General features: G+C 47.2%; 1 protein-coding gene across 3 annotated transcripts in view; it reads left to right on the forward strand.

Annotated features, from left to right (window-relative positions):
- Positions 1-12,930, forward strand: part of Pcnx2 (pecanex 2) — a 163,834-nt gene that overhangs the window by 36,584 nt on the left and 114,320 nt on the right. For all 3 annotated transcript variants that reach the window (XM_036186896.1, XM_036186897.1, XM_036186898.1), the window contains exons 9-12: positions 2,201-2,336; positions 8,926-9,071; positions 12,295-12,448; positions 12,598-12,630. In XM_036186896.1, coding sequence (XP_036042789.1) covers positions 2,201-2,336; positions 8,926-9,071; positions 12,295-12,448; positions 12,598-12,630 — 469 coding nt within the window. The remainder of the gene's footprint in view (positions 1-2,200; positions 2,337-8,925; positions 9,072-12,294; positions 12,449-12,597; positions 12,631-12,930) is intronic.

The following is a 12,930-nucleotide window of genomic DNA, read 5'->3' on the forward strand; positions in this document are numbered from 1 at the left end:
GTTCTTATTAATAAGAACAAACCTGAGGTCAGTTATTGGGGTGATTGCTGGAAGATCAGAGAAGCAGAACAAGCCACAGCTATCTCACCTTGCTAGTTCCTCAGGTGATCCTGTTTCCTCAGGCTGGAAGCTTCTGAGTCCTCATCCACATGAATCTCAACTGAACTGTGTTGCTCCAAAGCCTGAACGCTTAACCAACCAGATGGTTAACTAACTACATGCTTTACTTTACTAGTTCCTGGTCCTCACACCTTATATACCTTTCTCTTTCTGCCCCCACTCCCTGGGATTAAAGGTTGGGTTTCTGGGATTAAAGGCGTGGGTCACCATGCTTAGCTGTTTCTAAAGTGGCCTTGAACACACAGAGATCCACCTGGCTCTGCCTCCCCAGTGCTGGGATTAAAAGCGTGTGCTACCACTGCACAACTTCTGTTATGGCTTGCTCTGACCCATTTTCTAGCCACCATTTTTGGCTTTGTTTTAGTGGCTGTCTGCTCTCTGACCCCAGATATGTTTATTTTGGGGAACACACAATATTTCAGGGAACACAATACCCACCACAGTAAGGTGCTTGTCATGCAACTGGTGGTCTGAGTTCACTCCCTGGAACTCTCAAAAATGTACAAGGCAAATGTGCAATTCCTCCACTAATAAAATAATTAAGGTGGATATCACCTGAGGAATAGCACTCAAGGCTGACCTCTGCTTCCACATGATTGCACACACACATAAACAAGTGTGGGAGCATACACATGTCCATACACTTGCCTCTCCCTAGGTGACTCTTTAGAACTGTGTTATGCCCCCAATCCCAAACCAAGTACTAGTGAGATGAATGGATGATGAGACCAGTTTTATCACCAGGGCCAGGGAAGGACGGAGTCCTGTATCACTGACACACTGCACCCCTCTGCTGCATACAATCTCAGCCATTTGGAAAAAATGGGGCCACATGAGTAGGAGTTCCCTTAAAAACAACCATGGAGTAAGAATACCAGTATTGTCTCCTAAAATGTAGGTACCTTCCTGGGAAGCCCTGTGGAGTATGCCTTAGTTTCTGCTCTCTGAGCTGAAGCAAGGGCTGAGGCTTGAAGAGACAGCTCAGCTGTTGAGAATACTTGCTGCTCTTGCTCAGGATCTCAGCACTGTTCCCAGCACCCACATCAGGCAGTCCACAACTGCCCACAGCTCCAGCAGATCTGGCATCCTTTTCTGGCCTCAGTGGACACTGCACACATGTGGTGCAGGTACACACATATTACACACAAATAAAAATGAATTTAAGAGTTAGGAGAGCCAGGACTGTGATTATTCAAAGAGCTGAATTAAGTCTCAGTGACTCACATGATTTAAGATAACAAAAATACTCAGAGACTTAAAGCCATTTAACAAAGGCTGCTTTTCCAAGGCCCTTCCAGCTACTACAAAAGCGCTTCTTTTGTGGAAATGGGCTTTCTTGCTTTGGGGTGTCTGCGGGAGCGGCAGAGTGCTGGGGTTGGAGAGCCAGCATAATGTCATAGTTCCTTTTTCCATCACTGTGATCAAATGTGCAGCAATAGCAAATCAAGGAAAGAAGGGTTTACCTTGCCTCAGTTTGAGGGTATACTCCATCACACTCAGGAGGGTGTGGTTGCAGGAGTCACATGACATTCATAGTCAGGAAACAGAGAAAGGTGAAAGCTGGTGTTCATCTTAACTTCTTTTTTTATTCAGTTCAAGATGTTAAGGCATCACACACATACTCAGGGTGGGTCTTCCCACCTCAGCTAACCCAATCTAGAAAGTCCTTCACAGACATGCCCAGAGGTGTGTCTCCTAGGTGAGTCTAAACCCTGCCACGTTGACAATTAATGTAACCATCATACAGAGTTCTTCATCTTCCCAGCTGGGGTCTGGGAATTCCCAAATCTACCTGTAATGGTCACCTCTGTCCCATAAATTACAGAAAATTGGAGATTTTGCCTATGAGCACCAAGTATCCACTCACACACAGCAGCTGTGTCCAGGCCCAGGGCTGGAGGCTGTGTGCCTGCAGTTAGCCTCACACACAGAATTTTTAGCTCTTTATAGAAAACATAAGGATCAGGATCCAGACAGTCCCCTCTTGCACTGGACGTCCCCAACCAAGGGTTTCCATATAATAAATAAATGTATCCTAATGCAAGGTGGTCACCAAAGGATTGTTTCTCCCCATTCTCAGAGAGGTCCTTCTCAGCTCCTCCAGTCCGACCACTTCAGGAAGTCCAGATCCATCCTCAGGGGACCCTGCTGTCAATGCTCTTCAACAGCAGCTGTTACTCATGGTGGCTCGAAGGACGCAGTCGGAAACCCCACAGGTATGCGTGTGCCAGTGTTGCCGTTGGTGGCTGCTGCAGAAGCCTTGGGTCTTTTGAATAAAGTGTGTGTGTATGTGTGTGTGTGTGTGTGTGTGTGTGTGTGTGTGTGTGTGTGTGATGCATACACACATATGTGGTCATGTGGGGGGTATATGTGTGGATGCAGGTACATATATGAGCATGTGTGTTTGGAATTTGGAGGACAGTTTCAGGTATCAAACTTGGAGTCATCCTCAGGAACACCGTCTACCTCTCCTGAGATGAGGTCTCTCATTAGCCTACAACACTCTGAATAAGATAGGCTGGCTGGGCTGTCCGGCAAGCCCCAGGGACACACCCATCTCTGCCTCCCCAGTGCTGGGATTGTAAATGTATACCACTCATGCCTGGTTTTTTTTTCACATGGGCTCTGGGAGTCAAACTCAAGCCTCCCACTTGTGTGATGAACATTTCACTGACCAAGTCACCTCCCCAGCCCCAGCAGCATGTCTTAATATCTGTCTTCTACTGATGAGTCAGACCTCACCCTGACTTTCCCATCAAGCATCACTACAGGGCTGTCTGACTGGTGGAAAGAAAGAGCAAGGACTGTGCAGATGGCAGACAGCCCTCTGCAAACATTACTGCATTCTGCTGTCTCAATCACTTTCCCATAGAAATCCATTCATATTGTCATATTGATGCAGGAACCCCTGAAGAGCATAATTGTCTCTTCTGCCTTACCCCACCTGGTCTTAAAAATATCTGCTTTTTTAAAAGTTATGATAACCTTGTATTTATTGACCAAGCATGCAAAGATTCTTAAATACTTGATTTGGAAGAGGTTTTTGTTGTTGTTGTTCATTTAGGTGGTATCAAGGGCATAAAACATGAAGCCTTTTATTGTTTTACTTGGAAATTCTCCATTAATGTTCATTTAGTCATCCAGGCAAGCTTTAATGAGACTTGAGGGAGCTGGAGCAAGGATTCCCAGGCAACAGCATCAGGAAAGGCTGCACACGGGTGCAGGCCTGCCTATGAGCTGCAACTTCAGCCTGAGCCTCAGGGATAGGGCGACAGGGCAGGCTTCTTAAGGGAAGAAATTCTTGGAGTTGACTTCCAAGAAGAGTGGTCTTTCTCTGGCTCAGCCTGAGCAGAGAGGATTACAGATAAGCTAAGTTCAAGTTCATGTGAAGTTTCTCAGCCTCCATGTTTGCCTTCCTCTGTCAAAGTTTCTAGTCCTCCTAAAGGGCCTTGCCTTTGCAAAATTAGTAGGGTTTTATATTTGGTTTAAAGATGGCTCTGCAAAAATTTCTCAAAGAAGTCTTATAATACTGTGTGCTGACATGTGTACCTGAATGGCTAATGGAAAGGACAGACAGTTTTCAAAAGAAGAAGCACAAATAACCAATAAGTATTTTAACATCCCTAGTCCTCAGGAAAGTGCAAAATTAAAACTACTCAGAGATACCACCTCACCCCAGTCAGAACAGCTGTCATCAAGGAACTTGACAAGGGTTTACTAGCAGTGGCAGTCCAAACTACTGTGTTCATATGGAACTCATTGTGGAGGTTTCTTTAAAAGTTAAAAGTAGGGGCTAGAAAGATGTCTCAGCAGCTAAGAACACATACTGCTCTGTAGCAGGCTTTTGTGGACTAGCAGCCCCCCAAACAGAGACTTATTATTAATTATGAAGCGTCTTCACATAGTGTAAAGGAATATTCTACAACACTGCTCTTTGCATAGGACCCATATTTGATTCCCAGCATCCATGTCAGGTAGCTTACAACCTCCTACAACCCCAGCTCCAAGGCATTTGATGCCTACCTCTGTCCCCATTGACACCTGCAACTTATGTGCACATACCCATCCCTCAGCCCTCCCCTCCCCCCCTCACATAATTAAAAATCATTTTAAAAGATCACCTATGTCAATTTTGGATATGTACCCAAAGGACTTCATATCCCACCACGGAGAGACTTCCTCATCCCTGTTCATCTGTTCATTGCTGTTCTATGTAACAGCCAGGAAACAGAACAAGCTGAGGTGTCCATCAACAGATAATAAAAATGTGGTACATGTGCACAACAGGGTTTTACTTATCTATAAAGAAAAATGAAAACTTCAAGAAAATGGATGGTTCTAGAAATTGTTGAGTAAAATAACCTAGACTCTGAAAAATGAACACCACATTTTCTCTCATATGAGAATTCCAGTGTTTAATATTTAGATGTGTGGGGGTTAGTATAAGTCATGAAACTGAAGGATACTATGAGAAGGGGCAAATAGGGGAGAAGGAAGGACTGGGGGGTCAGCAAAAGGACCGATGGGACCCAAAGATGGAAAGAGTAGGGGAGGGAGGAGGAGATGAGGAGAGAGGAGATTCACTGAAGAACATGCTGTCGAATATGCCAGACAGACACTCAATACCTTGTATGCAAACTTAAAAAATTAATATGGATGGAAAGATGACTCAGTGGTTAGGAGCTACTCTTACAGATGACCTGGATTTGATTCCCAGTACCCATATGGTAGTTCACAACTGCCTACCTCCAGTTCTACAGACACCAGGCATACACACAGTGTACAGATACACATGTAGGTAGAACACCCATACACATGCAGTAGGAATATATTAATTCAGTATGGTGGCTGTGGGTGCAGCTCCTGCTTGGCTTTGGGTGGGGCTGGCTCTGACCCACTTAGCACCAGAGACCGCACCATTTCCCCCTTCTCTGAGGACCATGTATCATCACACAGCTTCTCCCCTTCAGCTTGTCTTTGAGGCCACACATCTTTCCTGGACCTCTGAGGCCCTCAGACCTTGGTGGGGGCTTTTGTCACACACAGGTCCTAGGTAGGTCTGTTAGCTCTTTCAGCTGCATCCTAAGGCCAGTGCTCAATTCTCACCCCAGCCCTGGTGCAGACAGCCTCTGAGCCATCTCTCCAGCCCTGTTTCACTCTTAAAGCTCTGTAAGTGGGGCTTGCAAGATGATTTCGCTGGTAAAGGCTCAGATGGCAAAGCCTGAGGACCTGAGTTCAATTCCCAGGACCCAGATTGTGGAAGGAGAGAACCAATTCTCACAAGTTGTCCTCTGACCTCTGCACAGACATACTGTGGTTGAACATACACATAAATATAATTAAAAACAAAAACCGTGAGTATAAAAAAATCACATAAAATGGTAATTGACCATAGTTTTATTTTTACTCAACCACATCCATCAGAGAGTTTCTGTCTGTCTCAGTTAGGGTTTCTATTGCTGTGAAGAGACACCATGATCATGGCAACTCTTATAAAGGAAAACACTTAATTGGGGCTGGCTTACAGTTTCAGAGGTTCAGTCTATTGTCATCACAGCTAGAAACATGACAGCACACAGGCAGATATGGTACTGGAGAAGGAGCTGTGAGTTCTACATCTGGATCTGCAGGCAGCAGGAATAAAGAGTGACACTGAGCCTGGCTTGAGCTTCTGAAACCTCAAATCCTCCCACCCCTCCCCAGTGACACACTTCCTCCAATAAGGCCACGCCCACTCCAACAAGGCCACGCCTCCTAATAGTGCCACTCCCTATGGGCCTGTGGGGGCCATTTTTATTCAAACCACCACAGTGTCTTTTCTTAGTTTTAAGTTAAATATAAAAATGCTTGCAGTTTGTGGTTTTATTCTGTACACCCAGAGGTGTACACCCCTGCTGGATATGTATCCTGAATATGTACATTTGTAAAAGGATCATACTGGAGAAAAAAGTAATTTTTAAAAGTTCTATTTTTTGGGGGGTGGGGGCGTTGGTTTGGTTTTTGGTTTTTGAAGACAGGGTTTCTCTTTGTAGCCCTGGCTGTCCTAGAACTCACCCTGTAGACTAAGCTGACTTCAAACTCATAGAGATCCACCCGCCTCTGCCTCCCAAGTTCTGGAATTAAAGGTGTGTGCCACCACCACCCTGCTAAAAGATCTTAAGTTCTATAAATTGGCTTAATTTAAACTGACTAGAAGTTAAATAAGGTTTTGTTTACAAAATAAAAACTGAGATGGCTTCTTGCCTGTGACCCAATATATACTTGCTGGAGGCTGGATGCCTTCGCTGGTTCTAGAAGCCACGGATGTGCTGGTGAAGACTCTGCTCAGCTGTCGAGATGTTTCCTAACCTATCAGCCAGTTCATCTGTGTCTGGCTGAGATGGCCACTGCAGTGGGATCAGGTGTTCTGGAGACAGATGCTGCAGTCCTGGGATGGAACAGGAGGGGGATGGGAGACTGGTCTAGGGAAGGACAGAGTGAGAAGCTGGATGAGACCTGCAGGGGAGGCAGCCACAGGCACACTTCCTGCAGCTACCAGGTTTTGCAAGGCTAACAGCATGCCTGCTTATCTTAGCAAGGACTGTAAACAGGCTGTATCCCCTCCTACCCTCCTGCTCCACATTTGGCCATACATGTGTGGAGCCCCAGGCTCAGTCTGTTTCCTTTGGGGACTTTCAGTTCCTGCCAACCTTGGCCCATACATGCAGCACACCTGGACCCCACATCATCAGAACAGCAAGCTGACTGGCTGCTGTGTGTATTTCTTACCCATATTGTATCAGTAGACATCGAGGCTAAGACCCTCGGTATAAGGTTTGCTGCAAAGTCAAGTCCAAGGCTGTTTGCACATGTTCCTGCTGATGCGGCACCAGCTGGTTTCTGAGATGGTACCTTGTCTTGAAACAGAGCTGTGCTGGTTTGTTTTATGTCAACTTGACACAAGCTAGAATCATCTGAGAGGAGGGAGCCTCAACAGAGAAAATGCCTCCATAAGATTGAGCTGTAGGGCATTTTCTTAATTAGTGATTGATGGTGGAGGGCCCAGCTCATTGTGGGTGGGGTCATCCCTGGGCTGGTGGTCTTGGGTTCTATAAGAAAGCAGGCTGAGCAAGTCATGGGGAGCAGACCAATAGGCAGCACCCCTCCATAGCCTCTGCAACAGCTCCTGCCTCCAGGTTCCTGCCTTGTGTGAATTCTTGTCCTGACTGCCTTTGATGAGGAACAGCAATATGGAAGTGTAAGCAGAATAAACTCTTTCCTCCCCAACTTGCTTTGTTGGTCATGGTGCTTCATCCCATCAATAGAAACTAAGACAAATACCCAGGACACACGTTGCTCTCCGAGCCTCAGCCCCACTATATACCCTGCCCATCAGCTCTGGGGTATTGTCCTTGGGACAGGGTGGCTTTCCTTTCCCGTGCCTTATTGTGCATCAGTACTTTATGTTCAGGATAACTTCCTGGTCTTTAAGCTGTGTTAACAAGTCCATGTTGGTGCTGCAGAGAAGGCAGAGCCTGCTGTCGCCCAAGGCTCTGCAGGGGTCTGTGAAGGAACATCTGGGCCACTCTGAACACATACTAAGTTCTCGGACATCAACATCCTTGAAGTTGATGATTGCAATTCCCAAACTCGCCCAGGGTGTGTGTGTGGTCTGCCAGCCTGTGGGCTCTAGCACAGGCTGACATGGGTTTTGTTTGTTTGTTTGTTTATGTGTCGCCCCTGCCTTGGATTTTGATCTGTGTGATTCTTGAGACACACATCAAAGCTTCGCTCTTCTACATTAAAGTGTACTTTTGTTTCTGCTAGGTGTAAAGAGATGCTTTAAGGTAAATTCTCTGAGGGATTTGGAGCATTCACATAGTGTGAATAAGGGCTACAAACCTGCAAGGGTAGGAGGAGGGAGCCCAGTGGTCCTGAGCTGTGGGGCCCCATCACCCCATACCCAGCCAGAAGCAGGCACTTTTCCATGCAGCCCCCTGGGTGGGGAGCACTCACCAAGTAATCTAAACTGGCCAATCAGTAAGCCTCAGCCACCCACCTGTACCTCCCCGTGCTGGGGTTCCAGGCAGTAGATGTCATTCATCCGAATACTGGGGTCCCAGACTGCAGTGATGGCTGCTGGTGGATGCCCTACCTTCTGCCTGGTTTCCTGCTCCAAACTGCAGTTCTTCTATTTGCTGGCCTCCTCCACTTCCTGCTTCATCTTTAAGTCTTCTCTAGATGTACCAGTGAAGAGCTAGCATACATGTGTGCACCTGTGCACACATACACATTCACTCACATACACACACACAAGTGCACACACATATATGCATTCACACACACACAACCGTTTGTGCATGTACATGTTCATGTGTACAGAGGCCAGATGTCAACCTCAGCTGTCAGTCATTCTCTACTTTAATTTTGGAGACAGGGTCTCTCTGTGGCCTGGCACTCACCAAGTAATCTAAACTGGCCAATTAGTAAGCCTCAGCCATCCATCTGCACCTCTCCGTGCTGGGGGTCCAGGCACACACTGTCATGGCTGGCTTTTTACATATGCTCTGGCGGGGGGGGGGGGCAAACTTGGGTCTTCATGCTTCTGAAGCAAGTGTTTTCCTGGCTGAGCTACTGCCCCTACTCATTCTGTTCTTAGGACAGACTTTGTTGTTGAAAGAAACTTTAACCACACTGTCAGCCCAATTTCCCCCCCCCAACCCCCGCCCTTGTGTTTTTAAACTATGGGATGTTTTTGTGATAAGGACACATTACAGTAACACTCTTTTCTGCCTTTGATCTCTGTTCTGTTTCTGATGTGTAAAGCATGTGAGCCAGGATCTGGAAGATTCATCACGTTCTTCGGCACAAGGAAAGTTTAACCGAGAGCAGTTTTACAAGTTCATCATTTTCCCCGGGAAGTGGATTAAAGTCTGGTATGATCGACTCACCTTGTTGGCACTATTGGATCGGTAAGCTGTCAAGCATGTGTGGATGTGGCCAGAAGACAAGGGAGGATGCCAATGATCGTACTTGAATGCTCCTAAAATGTAAAATGCTGCTTGCTAAGGTTCCCTGGGTTATTTCCAGCCCACACCCCACTTTCCTGTGAACCCCCATGACTTAGACATTGAATTGCACAGTTGCCATGGGAAGCAACAGTTGAACATCTTGGACTAGATTGCAGGTTTGCTTGGGGGACAGTTTGTTTTGGTCTGCTCATGTCCTGCCCTGTTCTGGTAGGAGTATTTTCAGCTTCAGCAGCGGGAGGCCTGCCTTGTCTGACCCACCATGGCCCCGGGACAGAGGGAGGGGAGGTAAAGTGGAGTGATGCTAACCCGTCCCCTGCATGGCTTGGATTCCGGCTTCTCTCTCCCCTCTGCTGTAGACTAACTTGATGCTGCTCCCTCATTTGGGCATTTCCCTCCTTTTTGCCCCCTCTTATTATTGTTCCCTAGAATAAAACACTTTGTGGCTGGAGATGGAGCCTGGGTAGGCAAGACAGGCAGGTTCCAGTTTGCTATGGTGATGAAGATGAACTAGAGTGGAGACATCCGGTGTGTGGGCTCCCCTGTCAGGATACGGGGGACAATATTAGGGTTTTCAGAGACTGTAGCTCTGGTGAGGATTGATTTAAAAACTGATGGTATGATCGCTAATGCTCACACAGCATGGTCTGCTTAGAGCTCAGTGCCAGCCTCTGGGGCAGTGGCAGGGCTTCTAGCTGCCGTCTGTCCCCCAGTGACTACTTGTAACAGTAATGGTACAGTCATATCTTAAATGGTGGGATCACATGCGGAAAAACGATAGTCTTGCAAAATTACAGCAATAAATTTCAGGACCCACAAGTCAGGGAACAGCCTTGTAATCACTTTGCTAACAATAGCGTGTTACCCTAGGGCATGCATATGAGCTGAATGTCGAATATGCTACTAGTAATCCAAGGTAATGTATTCTGCTAGATGAGACTTAAAAAAAATACTACTTTGTTTTTCTGTAAAAAGGAATAGGTTGTGTTAAGCCTTCACATGAAAAGCAAATCTCTTTATAGGTGTGTGCACGTGCACGTGCGTGTGTGTGTGTGTGTGTGTGTGTGTGTGTGTGCGCGTGTGTCCCACATAACCATGCCTGCCTGCCACAGTGACATGTGGAGGTCAGAGGACAACCCGCGGGAGTCATTTCTCTCCTTGCACCCCGTGGGTCTCAGGGACTGAACTGATGGCAAGTGCTTCCCTGGCTGACCCATCATGCTACCCTCCCCACATTTTTATTTATCATACAGCTGAGTTTTTTTATTTCAAAAGGGCATCAATAAATTCCCCCGATCCTTAGTGGGAGGTGTCTTTAAACCTCACATGGATGGGCAAACTTGAACTACCAGAGTGTAAAGCTGAGAAAGAACGTGTGGTAGATGAACTGCCAGGCTGTGCAGGAAGTAGACGAGATGAGCTTGTACAGTGCTGGGACCGAGGTAGCCATGCTGTGCACCTCTAAGCCCTTACTCGGTGATGTTGAACCCCATTCTCACTTCCTTTATCTCCAAATGGCAGCCCCTGGCATCTGTAGTTGCAGCCTCCCCTTTGCAAGGATGGTCCTCCATCCATCCTTCCCAGATGTTTCCAGCTGTGGCCATACTCCTGATTCTTATCTCCTATCCTGCCCTTACCCTTTTGGAAAACACCCAAGCTTTGCCTTCATCTGTCTTGTGTATCAGGTCAGCATCTAAACTAAGAAGCTGCCCATCTCTGCCTTATTCCAGCATCTCATGCATGCATCCATCCTTCGTTTGCTGGGTACCCGCCCCATGCCAGGCTTGTGCTGTGCACTGAGGTGTTAGTGAATGCCACAGCCATGGTGTCTGCCTCCACAGGGCTTGTGTTCTACTGGGGATAACAGCAAACTCAGAAGGAACATAGTGGGTCCCAAGGCAGAGGAACCAGACATGGAGGGACACTACTAGTGCCAGAAGTTTACAGGGCTAGGGAGATATTCAGTGGAGAAATATGAGGACCTGGGTTCAAACCTGACATCTTCCTTTGGCCTCCATAGGTACCTGCACACACTTGTACTCATACTCAGACATAGATATACTGTGTACACATCATTAAAAATAAATCTTTAAAATAAAATAAAAGGTTCATGACTGTCTCAAGAGACAAGGTAGCCAACTATCCCTGCCTAGAAGGATCACTGTTTAGTGGGTGAAGACATATTATACATGAGTAAATGTTGCAGTTACCAAACATACTCAAATTTCTCATGGACGACCCACTAATCCACAATTCCTGTTCCTCCCCCCAACCTTGTGGCTCACAGAGCTACTGTGTCCTACTGTGCATCTGGCCTCCTGTCAAGGTCATGAACTTCTGAAGTCATGGTCCCGTCCCTGCTCATCCTTCATATCTAGCCTATCCCCCCACCACCACCAATAGACCGACTGATTCCCTCAGTCGTTCCCTGGCCATCTCTAGTACTTTGGCTCATTACCTTTCTTCTTCTTTCAGCCCTTCCTGTTGTAGATGCGCATACACACACACACACACACACACACACACACACACACACACACACACACACACTGCCCTACCCGGGTGGTTGACTGAGCCCTTCAGCCCCCCGTTTTGGCAATGCTCTAAATACCCCTTCACATTTTTTTCCACACTCTCCCAATAAGATGTCTGGATGAGGGCTCCACTGCATCTTCTATCTCACATAGAGGACTCCACAAACAATATCACCCAGCGAGGCTCCCTGGACTGTCTGGAGGGGTCACAGTTCCCTCTGAAGCTTCCTGCCCTTGGAACTGAGCAGCAAACTTTGACTCTGGAGAAGATCCATCTGGAAACAGTTATCCCGGTATCAATGCAGTCTTCCCAAACCCTCACTGAGAGGAGCCTGTGAAGTTCTGAAACATTCCAGGCTCTAGCTGAAATTACTGGCCTCCTGCTCTTAGGAAGCCCAGCACAGCAGCCTAGGAAGTCAGTGGGATCCTGTTCCATTTCTTCCAAGAACAAACAAACACCCAGGGTCAAAATAAGGACTTCGTTTCATCAGCCCAAGAATAAATCGACGCAGGCGCTGGCACCACAGAGCCCCTCTGAGTTCACTGTCAGTCTGTAGATGAATGGGGGAAGCTTGCTTTAGAATGACATGGGCGCAGGTCTTACTCCATGCTTGTTTGTGTGTTTTGCACAGAACTGAAGATGTGAAGGAAAATGTGGTAGTGATTCTGCTCAGCGTTCTGGTTTCCCTCTTGGGCTTTCTGACACTGAATCGTGGCTTCTGTAGAGACTTGTGGGTGCTGCTCTTCTGCCTGGTTATGGCCAGCTGCCAGTACTCCCTGCTCAAGGCAAGAACCCATCCTTTGTGGGGGGTGGGGTGGGTAGGTAGGATGTGTGTGTGTGTGTGTGTGTGTGTGTGTGTGTGTGTGTGTGTGTACTGTCACTAGCATAGCCTTGCAATCATGAGGTGACCCAGGCCCTCTGGTTTGTGTTTTAGAGCGTCCAGCCTGACCCTGCTTCACCAATACACGTAAGTGCAGGCCAACAGCTTGTCTCATCTGCTGGCATTGAAAACAGGGCAACGCCAATGTCTATTCAAAGGGTCAAATTTGCATCTGTGTCTGTATCTTGAATACAGGACTAGAAGCAGTGGATGGATACCCAAGTGCATGGCGCAAAGCTCTGGCTGAATCTAAGCGCATGGTGCGTTGGCATTGGTGGAGGGGAGGCTCAGGCATGGGGTGGACCCTGGGCTCTTAGGAGAAAAGACACAGCTTGATTGGGTGGTTTACAGACTCTGCCATCTGCCTGCCTACCTTTGTTTGCCACC

Source organism: Onychomys torridus, chromosome 5, assembly GCF_903995425.1.
Source record: "Onychomys torridus chromosome 5, mOncTor1.1, whole genome shotgun sequence".
Taxonomy (NCBI): Eukaryota; Metazoa; Chordata; class Mammalia; order Rodentia; family Cricetidae; genus Onychomys; species Onychomys torridus.